This window comes from Varroa jacobsoni, unplaced genomic scaffold (assembly GCF_002532875.2).
Source record: "Varroa jacobsoni isolate VJ856 unplaced genomic scaffold, vjacob_1.0 scaffold_358, whole genome shotgun sequence".
In the NCBI taxonomy this organism is placed as follows: Eukaryota; Metazoa; Arthropoda; class Arachnida; order Mesostigmata; family Varroidae; genus Varroa; species Varroa jacobsoni.
Window position 1 is genome coordinate 6,998 of NW_019213260.1, and position 18,176 is coordinate 25,173.

General features: G+C 35.6%; 2 protein-coding genes and 1 pseudogene across 6 annotated transcripts in view; 1 reads left to right on the forward strand and 2 right to left on the reverse strand.

Moving 5' to 3' along the window:
- The window catches only part of PhKgamma (phosphorylase kinase gamma), a 7,272-nt gene extending 3,815 nt beyond the window's left edge, over positions 1–3,457 (reverse strand). The window contains exon 1 of the mRNA XM_022831920.2: positions 3,320–3,457. The gene's annotated coding sequence lies outside the window, so the exon portion shown is untranslated. The remainder of the gene's footprint in view (positions 1–3,319) is intronic.
- Positions 3,316–3,408, reverse strand: LOC147753591 (integrin-linked protein kinase homolog pat-4 pseudogene; annotated as a pseudogene).
- Positions 3,458–5,353: 1,896 nt separating the features above from the next.
- Positions 5,354–17,858, forward strand: LOC111259692 (uncharacterized). Of its 5 annotated transcripts, none has more exons than XM_022831874.2 (5): positions 5,354–5,648; positions 11,126–11,329; positions 15,162–15,211; positions 15,660–16,899; positions 17,421–17,858. In XM_022831874.2, the coding sequence occupies exons 4-5, from the start codon at positions 15,670–15,672 to the stop codon at positions 17,586–17,588; spliced, it is 1,398 nt and encodes a 465-aa protein (XP_022687609.1). In that variant the 5' UTR covers positions 5,354–5,648; positions 11,126–11,329; positions 15,162–15,211; positions 15,660–15,669; the 3' UTR covers positions 17,589–17,858. The 5 variants fall into 5 exon arrangements, with proteins under 5 accessions (XP_022687609.1, XP_022687608.1, XP_022687610.1 ...); XM_022831873.2 differs by having other exon boundaries at positions 15,669–16,899; XM_022831877.2 differs by having other exon boundaries at positions 5,365–5,384; positions 15,669–16,899.
- Positions 17,859–18,176: the final 318 nt, after the last annotated feature.

Sequence of the window (18,176 nt, forward strand, 5' to 3'; positions counted from 1 at the left end):
TCTTACTTGAAAAGTAAGCATTTAAATAAAGCATTATGAAGTGCATTTGTTCATAGAGTCAGATAGAGGTATAAAACATAACGAAAAGTAGAATAAAAGCGTGAAGCCATGAATTATCGAGAACTGGACATATGCCAGTGGGATCTCAACACCTACACTCCACCAGAACCTTCAGACAAGGCTACATTTGAATCAAATCCAAATTGCCTATGTTTACATGCTGATGGTATAGATTTGCTTTGGTATACATTGCACACGAATTTTTTGAAGGTCGAGACGAAAGGTGCACGAAGACTTTTTTATAGATCATAATAACAAAGCTCACACGAAAGCTATAATTCAGATCACGCAGTCGTGTTTTGAAGTTATAAGGCTACGTAATTAAATGCGATTGGCAGTTAACAGCGAAGCGCTTAACTTGAGATCCGAACAAGTGTATAAAACTATTCCACGTTTCGTAGCGTTGGAAAGGTCGCCTAGAGGCGGTCGTAAAAGATCACTCCACACCACAACTGGGTGTTACCTTTACTTTGCTTTCAGAAACCCTGACATGGCTGTTAACAGACGATAAATTAGAAATATGTCAACAACTGGTACTGGTCAAATAACAGAGGTCGGTTTCAACAGAAGGTCGATCTCAGAGGCGATAGATATTTGACTAATACAAAGCGCGGTTCTTTCTCCAGAATTTTAGACCTGTTTGTTATCGTACGCGTAGAAAAGCAGCAAACATAACTCAGAAGTAACCCATTTCAACAATATGACCAAAGCTGAAAACTGCAGTATTAGAATATCGTTCTTTACTGCCCTAAGGGAAACGAAGGAATCAGCAGTCAGCTTTACTCGGGACCAATTTTGAGCTCTCGTGGTTTTTGATCTACATGAATTCCAACCTGTTAAACAGTGAAGCGTCTGACAATAGTAATATGATACTGTAAAGTTACATTTAAAATGCAATTCTTAAGACCGTCGTTCATGTACTCATAAAAATTACTATTATTGTTACTTACTTTATTAGTTGCTAATTAATTGCTGAAGAGATGTATATAGATAAGGATAAAGTTTTTCTTTACATTAAGACAGTAAAATAGAGCGTTTTAGTTCATCAGTTATCGCAAAATGAAATTGTAAACTTACATATGACTTGACCGTACACCTATTGCATGCCTACTTTTTTTCAGGCAATCTTGTCTCATATTTCAACAAAAGCATTTGTCTTCCATCTAAATCCTTTTTTGTTAGAATTTTTTTGCTAAAAAAGCCCACCGTTCTTCATGGAAACATATATATGTTTCTAGTTTCGCATACAACTTGCTCTGCAAATATTTGCTTTTTGCATTTATTCTTTACAATTAGACGCACTTCCGGGCCACTACAACAAAAAAAAAAATAGAAAAAAGAGCGCAAATAACAAACCTTTCGTTTTTATGGGATTATCTATATATGCATTTTTGTTATTAGTTCATACAGAATATTTCTTCCAATAGAGCTCAAACATCGATTGATAACTTTGAAAAGTACCGCATATACTGAAATTATCGAAAGATTATAATTCTCTAAACACCATCAGACCTTCTTAGTACCACCGTTCACTGTTTCCACTGCTTATCTTCCGTGAAGTTCAAAATTTCACTTAAGCTTAAAGTAGTACCAGTACCTAAAACATCAAAGTGGATAAAACTATATATTCACAGCACAATATTCTAACACATATACTGCAACGGGCACTCTTTTTCCCAATATATTTCGTCTTTGCAACGATTGTGTCTGTAAATTAACATGATTGGAACCCGATCCAGCACGATTTCGATAAATCGTTCCGTTGCAACCAATCATTATTTTATTCTCTCAATACAGTGCCAATAGACTGTTTCGTCACCTATCATTGGTGAAAGCAAGACATGCGTGTAACTATTTTAAAGGTTCACAGTAATGAAACGGCAAAACCAATTATTCAGAGTAGCATAAGTATTCATATAAGGTCCATAAATTATTGAATTTTTTATTAGCATAGGTTGCCTATATATGTGTTTATTTCTTCGAGCGCGTTTATATCTATGTCTAAAGATAATCTTGAAAGTGAAAATTGAAAGAGCCAATTCGATTTAGAAATAATACGTAGCATTACAAATCGTTTACGCATCATTTATGAACATTAGAAAAGTAAGAACAGTCAGTGTTGTCATACGGGAAAAATAAAAACGTTATCCATTATCAGTGTATCCTTTTGCATATTAATATTTACAAATATTAATCTTTGCCCTTCGCCTTAATAATAGTTACTCATGTATTAAATATGTTCAATTCCGATTGCTACGCTCTCTAATTTCTGTTTTATTCAGCCTCACTTGCCTTGTTTGCTCAGAAAAACATCACGAAACTTAAGAAGAGTGGTGATATATAAACGAGCTTATTCCACGGATCATAGAATCGAACAGGGCCTTAATCTATGCATTGGCTTTCAATACCTCTTACGTATAGCTAACGCATAAATTAACATTAACCACAAGACAAAAAAAAAGCGAAAATAACTGGCGACTTTACCATTATACTGCATTTTTTGCCAAACTAACTTTTTGCCTAGGACGACGTCCTCTATGTAAAACTCAAATATGCTTATGCCTCTTCATTCATTACGCTTTAGTTATTTACTGACTCGCAGCACCGAAATTCCGTATTTAGTTCTTTCAAGATTGACCGCCGAAAAGACTATTTTGACATATAAATTTTCAAAAATATTACATTGATATTGAGTCTATACATTTTTTAGGTTTTTATTATCGTTTGATGTAATATCGAAGTATTGAATGAATTTAAGGTTTCCTTTAACTTACAAGAGTGAATTTTTGGTTGATTTTATGGCAATCCGCGAAGTTGCCACGTGGCATTGGTAAGCAACGTAACGGCTTTCTAACATTAGATAATTTAAAAACCAGCCATGATATTAAAAAAATGGCACTCACTTATAGCCCATTCTAACCCAATTGTCCCAAATCTACCCATTTACCGTATTTATCATGTAATAAAAGTATATAATTTAAGGTCCTATGTACTTGAATAAGAACATAAGAACAGAGTACCTTACCACTAGGATAACTGATTGCTGCCAGTCCATTTTTAGTTAACAGACAATGCTTCATCAATAATGATAGCTTCAAATCATCTTGTATAATAAATACGCTTGACTAGAATTGGATGTATAGAAGACCCTGGGTTATTAGTGTTCAAAGGTAACGTGCACTCCAATGCTTATCCAATTATCCAGAGCTTTTTTAAATTTTCGGTTCAAATTTAGCAAAAAGTTGTAGATTAAACTTACCCTTGATTCATGTCATGTTCGGTGTCTTCAAGCCATACTCGCACTTGGAATGCATTACCTTCGCGACACCAGTGGAAAATATCTTCCATTGTAAACGAAGTTTACACAGTAGGTGTATCTGATAGGAAGTAGTGAAGCAGCCTGAAATACAAAAGATAAACATTTAGTGAGTACTAATTAGCTGTTGAATCAGCTGTTTTGCGAACTAATTATGGTGTAAGCCAATAGACATAAAACTCATGCTTTCATTAGAAATAGCTAACAAAACTAAGCATGCAAGTTACAAAATACACATCTACTCAGTTACATTGCCACGCTTATGTCAAGCCTCTTATTCTGACTTATAAAGCCTTAGAATAAAGTTTGTCAAACTCTAGTCCGAAGCTTTGAGGTACGAACTATAGCTATTGTTATTCTCTCGGTAAGTAAAAAAAAATAGCGTTTGGTTGATTGAAAAATAGGTTTGGGGCTTCCCTATATAAAGGAAAACCTTTAAGATAAATAGGCTCATATGTTTGCGTCTAATGGCAAGTCTAAGTATGTCAGTTATAACTCAATAGTTCAAAGTTTTTTATCTTGTCAAGTTGCCTACAAAAGTGACATTACTCTTCGCGGCACGTTGATTTTTTGAGATTTTCAGACTACATAACACTGTAAATAATCATGTGATAGATTACAATCTATATATATATATATATATATGTATACAAGCTGTATATATAGCTTGATACATTCAGTTATAAATGTATGTGTTCTTCTGGAATACTGATATTGTGCTCGAAAAGCTATCGATTTTAAACAGTAATATTCGATAATATCTATTATATGTGATATCCTAGAAGGTAATTTCCAATTTCAAATAGTGGGAAAACCCTGTGGCCCTTGGTAACTATTATGTGTAACCCCCTGAAAGCAACGGAGGAAAACGGATATTAAGAGTAAACTATTATTTTTAGGAGAAAAACTCGAGGTGAAAAGAGGTCGAGTTCGATTTAAATAACCCTAAAATATATCATCATGGTTCAGTTATAAATCGAGAACACTGTCATGACCTCATAGTAACATTACAAGATGCTCTTGTTTATTAGAGGTCAACAGCACCATAATGGCTGTCCTGTTCACAGGTGTAGTTATAATTTAACTAGAAAGACACAAATGTGGTGCAGATTGTGCAAGGCAGCTGTATAAAATGCGGAAGATGGTAATGCAGCGAATTGCCAAAAACGCACCAGAAAGAACATTTAAAATCTAAAAATTTCTTTCTAGTATGTTTTTTTCTTTTCTTTCTGGTGCGCTCAAAAAAATCCTATTATAACCACATAATAAACTTTTTTCTTAAGAGAGATCTTAGCTAAGAAGATAAATGGCATTGGATTGAGCAGCGCGAAATATCTCGTCAAATTAAGAAATAAGGCAAACGATGCTTATTTTACAGTGAACAAAACAATTCTTTAAGTGAATACGGTTGTATCGTATTTGAAGAAATTGCACTACAACTACAATAAATTTATTTCACAGTAACTCAGATAAAAGAAATCCACGGTTGCAAAATGACAGTCAAAGTAGCAATTTCAAAACGTTTAATAGTTAAAAAGACATATTTCATATCATGTGGACTTACGGCTGGTCTCCGTTTTATAGGAAATCGGTATTACAAATGCAGAAGCCTTTTAATTATCGAGCAGGACTGTGTCTGAGGCAATCGCGTGTGGTATGTCACTCCTTGAATGGTCTTGTGTGATTCTATTACTACAGAAACACGCCTTTCTCGAAACTAGTGTTTTGGTTTAACGTGGGCGGCCCGTTTGTACGGCGCCAAACTTTAAATGTTCACACTTACCGAAACGGTGATTAACGGAAGTCCACACTCTAATTTCAAATTTAATTATATACTAATATAGATTTTTTAGGTAAGGTACGTTAGGGGTCTCAGAAACAGAGAAAATTTCAAATATTTTTGAAAATTTGTCTTACGGGATTGTAAATATCGGGGATACAAAGGAATTATTCTGGTTTAAGATGTAAACAACTCAGGAGATTCGTAATGTGCGCTTCTATATGTTTGGTAGGAAGTGACACTAATCTAGCTATGTGCTCAGTTACATATAAATTAAAATACTGATCTATAATTTAGAGTGTGTTAAAGAGCAGCCCAATTTAAAAATTGCTCCGGTCTAAGTCCTTCGAAGTATGTTTAAGCTACATTATTTTTGTCATTGTGAGCAACCACAATGTCTATTTTCTGTGCGATGAGCAGTATGTCTGCGCACTGCGTTTATCGGAACTCTTTCTCGCAATAGGATATATTAGTGCGCCTCTTGAATCTTCGGTATGGCGTAGTTTGTTATTTGTATATTTTTATGCGTGTACGTAGTTGTGCATTAACATTGACGATAATAAATTTAAAACCATACCTAATGCAGCTCAGTCGAAACTGATATAAACTTATAAGCTTCGTGTTCCGAAATACTAAGTAATCCTCTGCTTGTAACATTAAAAAAAGGCCTGAAGAAGCAATTCTTATTGATTTCTAAAATATAACTGCGGTTTGTGTGAGCTAGTGACTGAGTTAGGGTGAATCCCGCAAATCGGAGTTGACGTTTTATATTGTCGACCACAACCATTTTCAGATTTTAAATTCGATGTTTTGATCCATAATTATAGTTTGGTAGATACAAGCATTGTTTTTTTACCACCTAGTACTCCCCAAGAAGCTCCAGTGAGGTATTTTTTGTGGAGGTGGCTGTATCGAAGTGACAATGAATCGTCTGTGTCTGTTTACCTTTCTGGCAAACCAAGTGTAAAACTGCCAGTGGTTTAAAAAACTTAATGGTGAAATGCCTAAACTCATGTAATTCAAAACTAAATGATCACCTATTTCGTATAGCCCAAAGCTGAGCGTGTTAAAAATGTCGATGTTGTCATTTAAACAAAAAAATTAATTCACACTTATAATAATGAGCCTTCAAAGTTTGCATAGTCAATATAAGTCTGTGTAAACTCTATTCTAAATGTGAGAATTTACGGAGATATGTTCGATACAGGCAGGGACAAAATTTCCCACGTCAAAATTATTTACTGCTATTATATTAATGGTCTTTATTAAACTTAACCTTTGAAATTTCATTAGCACGGATGCAGAATATGCGGAGTAATCCGTAGTCAAATCTACAGTGGACACGGCGCGACTTACACTCTTTGTATCTTTGATATTAAAAAGGCAACATCTAACCATTTTCAAAAGCTTTTTCCGTTAGTAAAAATATACGCAAGTTTTCTGTGTTCAAATTTATTGCCTGTGATTTCCATACAGTTCATACATATTTATGTTTTACATTAATACTTCTATGTATTTATATGTCTGTATGTGTCTACCGGGTCACATAAAGCTAATTCGAAGTAACCCTGCACTGCAGTTATAATGCACAAACTTACTGCAATTGAAAGGAAGATAAGGTAGCCCAGCTTTGAGTCTAGGAATTGATACTCTAATAAAAACTTGGACTAAAGATTTGATGCATCCAGCAATTCTTTGTCGAGTTCGGTTGTTCCATATTGCTTGTATCGAGCTAGCAGTGACGGATGTTTCAAGGAGTTCTAAACTGTATCCGAAAAAGAAACATCTGAGATCAGCTACGAAAAAGCTTTGGAAATGATCTGGATTTTCACCCGCGTGCGAGTGCAGTGGAATTACATACATTTTTTGGCGCCGTAAACCTCAGTCCTGTTTAGGTCACCTGCAAATTAAAAGCGAATTATTGTATAATGTATCTTTCGCAAGTTAAATCGTCATTCTCCAATACGGAATAACCGATTGGTATTTTGTGGAACAGGTGCAGTTTAATGCTATCCTCATTTGATCCGTTAGTTGACAATATTTTTCAGATAAGCTTACCGGCATCGTGTGAAACGAGTTTATCAATCAATAATACATCTATTTATATGGTGATTCGAAGTATGGACACTGCAATATATGATTAAGTATGTTAAATGAAATTCTGCATTAAATTGCAAACACTGTACTTATTGCGTTGTGACTTTTATATGTTCTAACAAAAAGATACACCTAACTGGTATTCATGGTTTAAACTTTATTCTCCTACTATAACTATGATCTGCTTCTCTAATATTAGTGAAACTGGAATATTCCTATAGCAAAAAAATATGAAACGGTGTTCCTGATTTAATGTTTATCATTTTAAGCAATTTGCAGCCAGCTTTTTCCAATCTTGGTATAAGGTAACATGTTTAGATGTTCATACTGTGCCAATGCTGTATCTTATCGTTGTGAGTGCCGATATGTAGTTATCTAAAGTGCACACATTTTTTTTTCTTAAATGATGTGTTTGTGACAATCCTAAACCGCAGAAATCAGAGGTGCTGCATACGGCAGTTATCTAGTAGTGGTTGTGTTCAACATAATAGAATGGGCTAGAAATGTCAGTTTCTGCCATTACCATTCGAAGTGTTACATAGTAGATAACACTGCACATATTTCTAAGATTAAAAATATTGGAAAGAAACCACCGTTAATGCTAAGGTTTCAAACTAATAATTATTACGGAGCCCATCTCCATGTTCGCTCGGATATTATTAGTATTTGTTCAGTTTAGATCAACTACGTTTTTGAAAGGAGTTTATCAGTTTCTGATTAGACACCGTTTTTGGCAACTATTAGTTTGACTTGATCCTCGTCATGCGTGTTAGTTTAGTCGGACAGTATACAGTTTGCAGTGTTTCGCCGTCCCCATCATGATAGAACACTACAACATCCTCTTGATGGAGAACGTTCCCACCGCACATATTGTTAGGCAATACAGTACTTTATACAAGTTAAAGTTACTGCGCACTACTCTGCTAACGTGCGCACATTCCTGATGCCTTGAATACTTTTCACTTCTTGCTTGGTCTGTTTCTAAATTGAGTGCCTTCATTAACGTGTACTAAAAGTCAACTGTTGTTAACAAGCACTAGCACACGTTGGGTGTGATATTGAGACAAACTTGGGTTCAAAAGCAATCCAAAATAGAACGCAACCTTGGCTTACTTAAACTCCTATGGAACGAGTACATATGTAACCGCCGTGCATTGCTAAAATTCCGTTTACTCACTCTGCGTGCTTACGACTGGCAGAAATATCATATCGAAGACCTTCGGTGCTTCTTCAGTTTACCACTAACTTCAATAATCTAAGAGGACCCGGCAAAATGGAATTGAAAATTTGCGAGAATCGGTTTCGAGTTCTACCTAATGTAGCTATAACGTACAGGATGTGGAAAGAACTTGACCAGTCTAACACACATGTAATAATACATTATGCAAGTTACGGTTTATACCATCACTTATGCAAAATAGAAGACTTCTATGAGTATATTGTTTGCACTTCACGTAAGCAAGTTTGCGATATGAATTATTATAATTATCGTTGCCAACAAGCTCAACAGTTGGGTAACCTTACTTGATGACCGAAAAAGTTAGTAACATAGTGTATAATGCAAGAGTTGCATATAATTCTATGAATCCCAATCCGACTACTTTTGGGACCATCTTTATACCCTAGCTTTAGCATGTCTTGTAAAGCCGTCATACGTACAGTATTGTATAGGATAAGTGGACTATGCCAAGTTTTTATGAATGTACGCATTCCAAGCGTGTGAATGCTGCCTGAAAAAGGCGAATGAATGAGTTTAAATACATATAAGCTTGTCCTTTCGACACTTCGTCATATTGATCACCACTAACTCGCATTACCCCGTTTGGTCGTCGCACCATCCGCATACACACTGCTCAAAATTTGCCTGCATGGCCATAGTCCAGCACTTCCGCATCTCCAAACTAAACAAAAGTAACAACTAATTGGTAGCATCGCAGCCCAGAGTGAAAGAAAGAAAAAAATGTTATACGTATTTTTGTACGTATAACATGCGTATAATATATAAAATACGTTATACGTACTTTGAATTTTTTGTTAATTAAAGCGTATAGATTTTCTATAAAGCAAATTTTAATCACATCGCTAAATAATATGCGGTAGGATATTAAAACAACCAATAGAATTAATGAAACTTTACCTTATAGACACCTTTTCTTATCTTTATTTATCAGCTTATTCTAAATGAATGAGTTAAATTTGCATTACACCTAGCTTAACATAGACTATAGTGGGATTGTAGAATACACGTTTGTAATTAATCTGTTGAAATTTTCTTGAAATCTTGCAGCAATCTCGTAAGAGTAATCTTATTTACCCAATTTACTAAACTTTTATCCTGTTATAGTCATTTTACTTCACGTATCGTGTTCTTCTAATAAATTATTTGACAATTTTACTACCACGCTGCAGTTACCTCATCATCCTGTCTTAGCATTTACACACTGATAGGTTTTCCGTTACAATTGTCTTATAACCCTATGGTATTACTTCTGGTATTTCATCGTAGCTAGCCGATTATTGTAAGTATCATTGTAGCTATTGTAACTGTATATATATATATATTCTATTCTATCAATTTTTTACGTTGTGTTACTAACTCTAGTACGTTGGTGCTGTTTTGTTGCCCTGTTCACATGATTGGTGACCACCTGCAAAGAAAATCCCAGTAATTTCGTTACTTCATTACAAGTAATCTGTTAACGTACTGTGTGTATCTCATTGTTCGAGGAAATAGCTGAGCGTAACTCTAAAGATTGCCAATACTCAAGGAAATTTCAATCTTATACGTTACGAATTTTGCGTGTGCGTGCGGCAACAGTCTGGCCTGTTTGTCCCGTTTAATATCCCGTTTCTCTATTTCAATTTGTCCTACCACTTTTTCAAAGTACTCATCCAGTAAAAAAATATAAAGTATATGCCAGGATCATTTATGTTAAGCATTAGGTAGAATAATAAAATTAGCATCACACCTTGCTATAGAGGAAAGAAACTGTTTCCTGGTAAAAAGCATTCATCGATTTAAATAATATATCTCATATGTCGAAAATTGAGTTCATATTTATGAATTACGAACTATTTAGCATAAATCTATTTTACCACTGAATCGCAACAAAATAGTAAGTTAATAACACTTACCTAATTAATTTGATAGTTCAGATTTGGTCACCTATTTCAAATATCAGCCACTATTCAATGTGTTTAGCCTTTCTAAGGCTATAAGCTTCATTTTTTTGCTTGAAACAAAAGTCTACGTTATTGCCAGTTCTTACGTGGCTTCTAAAAAATCTCGGGAGAATTTCCATTAAGGGAATCAGAAGATCCTCAATAGAGATTAGATTACAGGGCCTGAAAATGTATCGAAGAAGCCCAAAAGGGCATTTCTGATACACCTGGATCTTTTATATAGAAACTAATGCAGAATATAGATTGTCAATCGAGTCGCTTACATAAGCTTCAGCTGTGAGTCTAAGACATTCTGTGCATTTTTGCACTTAATGTACTTATTAGATGTTTTAGTCCTTGAATTTTTTGGGTTTTCCCAATTTTCAATTTCCGCTGGATTTTTTTTAATGTAGCATATTTGAGCGAGGCTTAAACAAGTCGACACCTACCAATCTTGTTTGACGCACAGTTACTATAAAAATTATTTGCGTTTTTAAAGAAGAATACGATTGGTTTTAAATTGAAGATGTAATTGCGGTGAATGATAATTATATTGAGTAGACGGGACCATCAGGAATAACATGTGTAGCACATGCAAAAAATGTCCTTGAATTTTTTTATTTTTATTGGTTTTAAGTATAACTCGTAGAAAAAAATATTAGCCAAGTTGACTCTGTCTTACGCGTTGCTCTTCCTGTATTCAATTTCAGCGACTCATCAAGAATGAAACCCTATTTACGTCTACTATGAAGCTCTACTGACCCATCAAAAGTCAATCTAACGCGATCACCCTAGGGAGTTGATTGGGATCGGACACATAGACCAACAAAGATAGTTTTAGTTGCATAAAATTCAAGAGAGACCCCTAGGATTCGATCTGCGCCTGTTTTGCTTTTTCCGTCATCTGTGTACAGGTAAAAAGTAGTCATATTTATAGGAGGGATAACGTCGAACAGCCCCCGTTTTATTTTGGAATGTATCTCATTGTTGTGCTTAAGATTCGTTTGATTTCTAAATATTTGTAAACCTTGAAATAGATCGTATTTTTTGCTTTGAGTTTAGGCATTGTTTTTTGTGTTGAATTATCATAATTTGTTTACTGTTGGTGTAAAAGCAACATCGTCGAGCATCGAGGTTTTAATTAATGTAGTTGTGTGTGGGTAGACTTATTAATGAGTCTTTACGAAAGTTTATTTGCGAAAATATAATGCCGCTATAAATGATGATATTTTTAGTTTTCCTTAGGAACCATTAGGAAAATCTCAACGGTTTGAAAGTTTCGCACGTGACTGAGACATATATACAGCTGACTGCGATTAAACACGGGTTCTTCGAGAGGGATGAACACATTTTCCATTGTTTACGCTTGTGATATGGGAATTTCCGTAGCAAGGCATAATTGTACTAGAAATTGATGTAGCCGAAGTTGAATTTCGTTGTTTTCTAAACTATTTAAAGTATTTTTTCAAAGCATAACAATGTGATACTTAAGTTTACTGCTTGGAACCTTCACTGTTAAGTAATAATACGTTTGTTGAATATATCATGAACGCTCGCCTTTGTGCCGTTACAAGGTTTAAAAAATCGAAATTTCTCTCAAGGATAGTTAGTGAACCCTTCCTTAGTTGTAGGTTACGAAGCAGTCTAAGTGTTTTAAAACTGGTAAAAAAAAATTGTGGGGAATCGCATTTGAACCGATGATAATTCTTGAGATTTTTGGAAAATCGTTCAACCAAGAATTGTTGTTATTCCAGATTACTTCGTATCACCATTCTCCGTAAAAGTCTATCTTTATTCCATATATTACAAGGTATTTGATCAATGCTTTTCAAGGTTTCTTGTCGAATTTTCGTCCGAAATATAAGGTGCCGTTGTACATAGTAGATCTGCGGTTTTCTAATTCTTTTTTATGTAGCACAATGTGTCCACTTTAGTGTGAACAAGGACCTTTGAAGCATATAAAGTGCGCAGTTTGGCCTTCAGTTTGGGAATCAAAGCTGTCGTGATCTCCGGTGATGCTTCTCCGATAATCACTTTTCCACCCTCCCTTACTTTGGCTAGGATTAAATTTACTATAAAAGGTGACATATTTTTCTTGAGGCGTCGAGGAGGATGATTGAGCCGCTGCCTTGTCCTAGACGATATTGAAGAACGCTGTAAGGCTTTGTTTGATTTGGTTGATGTATATTTATGATTTTGTTTTGATTAGTGGTATCGTACTGGAGTTCCAGTTTTATTGGAGGTTGGCAAATGAGACTTTTGTCCTTTGTTAAAGTACTTTACCTACAAATATGTAAGAGCTTTGTTATGGTAGACGTCAGCAATGCGAAAGGTTATGTTGCTTTACAATAGCCGATCTTCGCGGTGATAGTATTCAACAACCGCATCTTTGCAGAAAATCGATAAGTTTACCAGGTTGGCTACTAATCTCGTCATTACATAGTCACAAAGAGATTGCGAATGTTCTGACGTATTTTTCGGCGTTATCCATAATCTTTTGCCAATGATCATTTTCGAGAAGTTGTCCTTTAAGTAAGCAAACTTTTTTTTTCGTAAGCCGGCTTTATTCATTTTTTTTGGAAGCCAAGCAACGTGGATCCGCAAACATTATGAAGTAATAATCTTAAATAATAAAATCTTCTCTAACATGGATTTACTGTTTAAAAACGCAAAGGCCTTTTTTGGTAGCAAGTAAGAAATTTGCATCCTCTAGGCTTTTGTTCAACTGATGCCCCAGATTGTTAGAAACAGCCATGAATACTGTTAACTTTGTTATCATTTTCTTATTTCCAACTAACCGTATAAGTGCTTTCTTGAGAAAACACTTGTTGTTTTCCGGTAAATATAGATGTAGTCGTTTGATGGAGGAATATCGGTCATAGGTCCAGAAACCTAACATTTGGACAACTGCTTGACATAGATGTCTCTACCGTTTCGGTATTGCTTGATTTCGCCGACAAGACAAATTTATTTCCTTTGTTAAGTTTATATTTTGTAATATACTTAGCTGATTTGATTAATGAGCATATCTCAACGTTGAAATAACAATTGAAAGCCTTGAAAAGCTCAGTATTGTATGGTTCTGTTCAATGTCATACAAGCTCATAGTTTTAATGCTATTTGCTTTTTTTATAACTTGCGAAACCTCCAGAAATTTCGGGAAAGCCTCCCCAAGATGTAGAGTAAAACCCTTTCTTTGTTTAGTGTGCGTCTGGTGTATGGTTTTGAGTATATTTTCGGGTACTTACCATATTTTATATACTGTAAATTGGCAGTATAACTCAGGCCATGAATTATATGTTTGAGGATAAATCTATCATGTTACGAATCTGCGTTTGGACCCCGGAGTTCAGCCTGCGTAAATATATCGTAGTTTTCTCAACTGGTTTCAATGGTTAAATCTGGCTCATTTTCTGGCTGCTTGTCTTCACCATGGTGGCTTACTATTTTTGGATAGTATGCATTGCATATTAATATCAGAACGGATAAAGTAGTTTTAGACGTGCAAAGGTTCACGCACCTATTCAGAGTTCTGCTATGTATCTCTGTCCGCCTATAAGTGGAAGTATCTCCTGTTGTTTAAGGCATTAGTTTTTTTGCATTAGACCTTTGATTAAGTTAAATGTAGAACAGATTTTCCGATTCGATCTTCAGGTATTCGATCAAACAGGTACTGTTAAAACTGACGCCCATGTTTGACATATATGTTAATCCGATATGCATAATATCGCAGTGCAGTTGATTTTTTTCTGAGATGTGCCAATTGAGTTGATGGTCCCAATCTTTTTCAATAAGGAAATTATTGCACAATGAAGGTAGTCATAGGACCGTTATGATTCGGAAATTATCTACAGTTCTGCCTATTTTGGTTGCCCTCTTCGCTCGGACCGTCTCGGTATCGTAGGAAGATGCATCCTGGTATTATACTTGATTATGTCACATTTTAAACAACTATTTATGCTTCCCCCGCTGATTGAACGCTGCACGTGCTTTCATGCTCTATTCATGGACATAGATTAGCATAAATGATGATATGTGCCTTTTTTTAGTCTTTAATAATTTTTTAGCTGTAATTAGGTGTCGAGCGTAAGATTTTTCTTTTGAAGTATGCCCTCAAAATCACAAGCAACTGGATGAAATTCTGAACAATTTGAAACTCGTGAGCGACATTTAACGTAGTTTTTTAATAAAAAACTATAATAATAATAATGGATTGCTCCCAGGTGTCCCATTTTATTATAAGCAGCACCCTGCATAATTAATTATAATTGTAGGTCCTTTAAAGAAAGCGACACTTTTCTGTGATAGTAAAGAATAATCTTAAATAAACGACTGAATTGTTTGATTTTCCAAAAGCTTTTGCCCTGTTGTATCGTTCATACAGCTCATTTTGTTCTGCAGTTGCATATTTCTTAATTTAGCTTGTCCTGGCATACGACAAAAATCTGCGATTTCATCTTTGAGGTATGTTTTACTGTAACGGCATTTTAATTTCGTCCATTCTAACGATATCTACCGAGATGTTTTGGTTCTGGTCTGTTCAGAGTTGTTTAGACTTTCAATATTAGCGCGATGTTGATCATTTGCGTTTGTTTGCTATTGTATTTGGCCTAGAAGCTTGTTTTCTCTCTCGTTTTTCACCTGTGCCGATTATGCGTTTTTGTTACTGTTTTATATTGTCTGGAACCCTGCTGTCTTCCACGATCTGCTCAACGTCTACCATTTGTTACTCTGCTATATCGGCAGCTCTCCTTGCCCTCTCGACTACTGTTTTTGATCAAGATTGTTTCAGCACGGTACGCTAGTAGTTTGCAGACTATAATTTTAATAAACCCAAAACCTGATATCTTATTTGCAAGTATAGCTTAAATGCACTTTATCATTCCAGATCGCTGGTGCGTGATTGTTTACAAACATGGAAAATAAGAACGTTATTGGCTTTGGTTTATTATCAATCAAATTAACATTAAGCTGCATGAGAGAAATATTTGGCCAACCGGTTCCGTTCTCCGCTTAAATGTTCTAGCAATCAACAAAAAATCAACGATAAGAGATCGCTCTGATTCAAACAAACTTGCTACTCCAGCTTTAGTGAGACAAGTGTATACAGTATATAGTAGAAGTAGATAGAATTTTTTGTTATAGAGTGTTACACAGAGCGTCATCTTATAAAAATATACATTCGCTGTGTATATGAGTGTCTCACATTATATAATTGTTTTATATTGCATACATTATTGAAAGTAATTACAGGATGTCGGCCCATGTATTGGAGAACTTACGCCAACGGCATCTGGAGGCACTAGTATTTCTACGAAATATATCGCTTGATGGGTCGCACCGAGATACCATGTTAGGGCATTTCTTACCTCAAGTGGAGTCTAGCAAACCACTTCATCTTCCGCAAGATGATAGGGTCAGCGAAATAGCTCTACACGATGATGACCATAACATTTTTATCAGGACCGACAAAGAACGACATCGGATATCTGCTACCAGTGAAGAAAAGCTTTTTCATCGAAGTCCTACGGAAAAACGGAACCGTATGCAAAGCTTCGTAGAACCCAGAATTCGCCTTAGTTCGCTCTCTGGTTTGCGCAGCAAAAAGGCAGTCAACACTGTCAATTCGAATTCTAATACCAATGCTAGAAACGGATCGTGCGAAAGTTTGACTACTGCAAGGCAACGACACTATTCAGGTAGCTTTTCAGACTGCTCAAATAATTCCAGTTCATTAGAGCTTCGCTCTGCACGCCCACATCATCGCGAAGGCCGTATCTACGTAATGTCGTCAAAAAAGGCACCAGTTGTTGTTTTTTCTGCTCTTCCATATATAAAACGGGGACAAAGTCGATTAGAGTCTACAAGGAAAAATGCCAATAGACAGCTGTCCACCATTTCGGATAACGGTGACTCTGGTGATATCCTCTCAATGCTAGGTCTACGCGGCCTGGGTGGAGATCAGGAACTCTCTTTTGCTAGTCTTCTTCAAAAACACTGTTGCCCAGTCAGTCTAGAAGACAAAGAAACTATACAGGCCCGGGCTATAGAATCGACGGATCCGCTATGCATTGAATCTGCATTATCGTGTGGGCCAGTACTCTGCACCTGCGACTGTGCCTACGACCCACATTTTCTTGACTCACCAGAGTTGGTTGTTGGGAGACACTCAACACAGCTTACATTTCCGTGCTATATCGCATCTATAATCTATTACGTGAAGGCGTCTGATCTCAAAAAGGAACTTAACGATAAATTTCGAGAGAAGTTTCCTAAGATACGACTGACTCTGAGCAAATTACGATCACTGAAAAGAGAAATGTTCAAGATCGCTAATTTTGAATGTGGCATTGACTTGGTTACTGTAGCACACTCATATGTGTTTTACGAAAAACTTGTTCTCAAATGCTTAATAAATAAGTCAAACAGAAAGCTCTGCGCTGGTGCATGCCTTATGCTTGCTGCCAAACTCAACGATGTTAAGGTGGGTCAAATCACTTTGTATAAAAAAGATTCAATGCGGACCTATATTAATATTTTCTGCCTATGCAGCTCTTAATTGAGCTACCTAAATTAGACAGTGGGTAGCTAATCAATTTGATAGTTTGAAGCGTTATATTTGTGGAAAAAGCCAGCAATAGCAACGAAATAATTTCCATCATTCATTCATTAATCTCAACATAGCGATAGTCTAAAGAGTAATTTGTGGATTATTGAGCACCGAATGCACAAAGTTAAAATTCGTAGTTTCATTTTTACATTCGTTTTTGAGCTGGAAAAACCGAACTCTATTTCAGCTGCTGAATTACAGTTTGTGGATATAACAGTAACTCTAAAACAAATTTTCATTTCTAAACTTTATTTTTCAACATTTCTATATGCGAAACTCTGTCAGAAATATCTATACCTTATTATATCAAGAATGTTGAATAAACACTATTATTTTAACAGGTGCACAGTATCTTTTTACTGCAGTCATAATAACGTTAAATTACTTCCTTTCAGGGTCAAGATTTGCAGACATTAATAGAGCGCATAGAATCCGGATTCCGGTTAAATCGGTGCGACCTTGTAGACGCCGAGTTCGGAGTATTGGTAGCTCTAGAATTCTCATTGCACACCCCAATCTCACATGTATACCCACACTATGAGCGTTTAATCTACGAATCCTGATGGCAGCCCAGTCCCAGGCCCAGACGAAGCTCGATCTTTGGCAAAAACTAATTCAATGGCTCGGGACTCATTTTAGTAAACAATCACTGAAAATGCACTGTAATTCAGTAAATTGAAAAAGGACGGGGAAACATTTTGATAGATAGAATATTCAAAGGGCTTGTCCGTCAAAAAAGTAACTTTATGCTTAGTAAAGTGGTAGCTACTCAGATTCATAGTTAGATGAAGATCACTATGATTTAGAATAAAGCTTTAATGATGCTTACGAAATTGCAAAATATTCTTTTGAGACATAAACGGATTACTTACTAGTGACATAGCATGTAATGCATCTTGTGAAGATGCTCTACTATTACAGTAAAATTAATCTGAATATGAATATCTAACATATTTATGCCTGTGTTAGATATTCATAGTTTACTCGGTAAGGAAAAATCAGAGTCTTTCGAAACTCAATTTGGATAAAACTGACTAAGTGTGGCAAGAATCCTATAAGTAAACAACAAGAAAGGATTTAGTTAGACTGACATAGCTAAACTGATTTTACGAGTATTTTACAGATCCTACTAAAGGTCCAGTAGTGTGAGA

Excerpts from the sequence above, each read along its gene's own strand:
- LOC111259692 (XM_022831874.2), top strand. The coding sequence starts at position 15,670 with ATGTCGGCCCATGTATTGGAGAACTTACGCCAACGGCATCTGGAGGCA. Across the intron at positions 16,900-17,420 it reads CCAAACTCAACGATGTTAAG|GGTCAAGATTTGCAGACATT; the intron begins GTGGGTCAAATC and ends ACTTCCTTTCAG.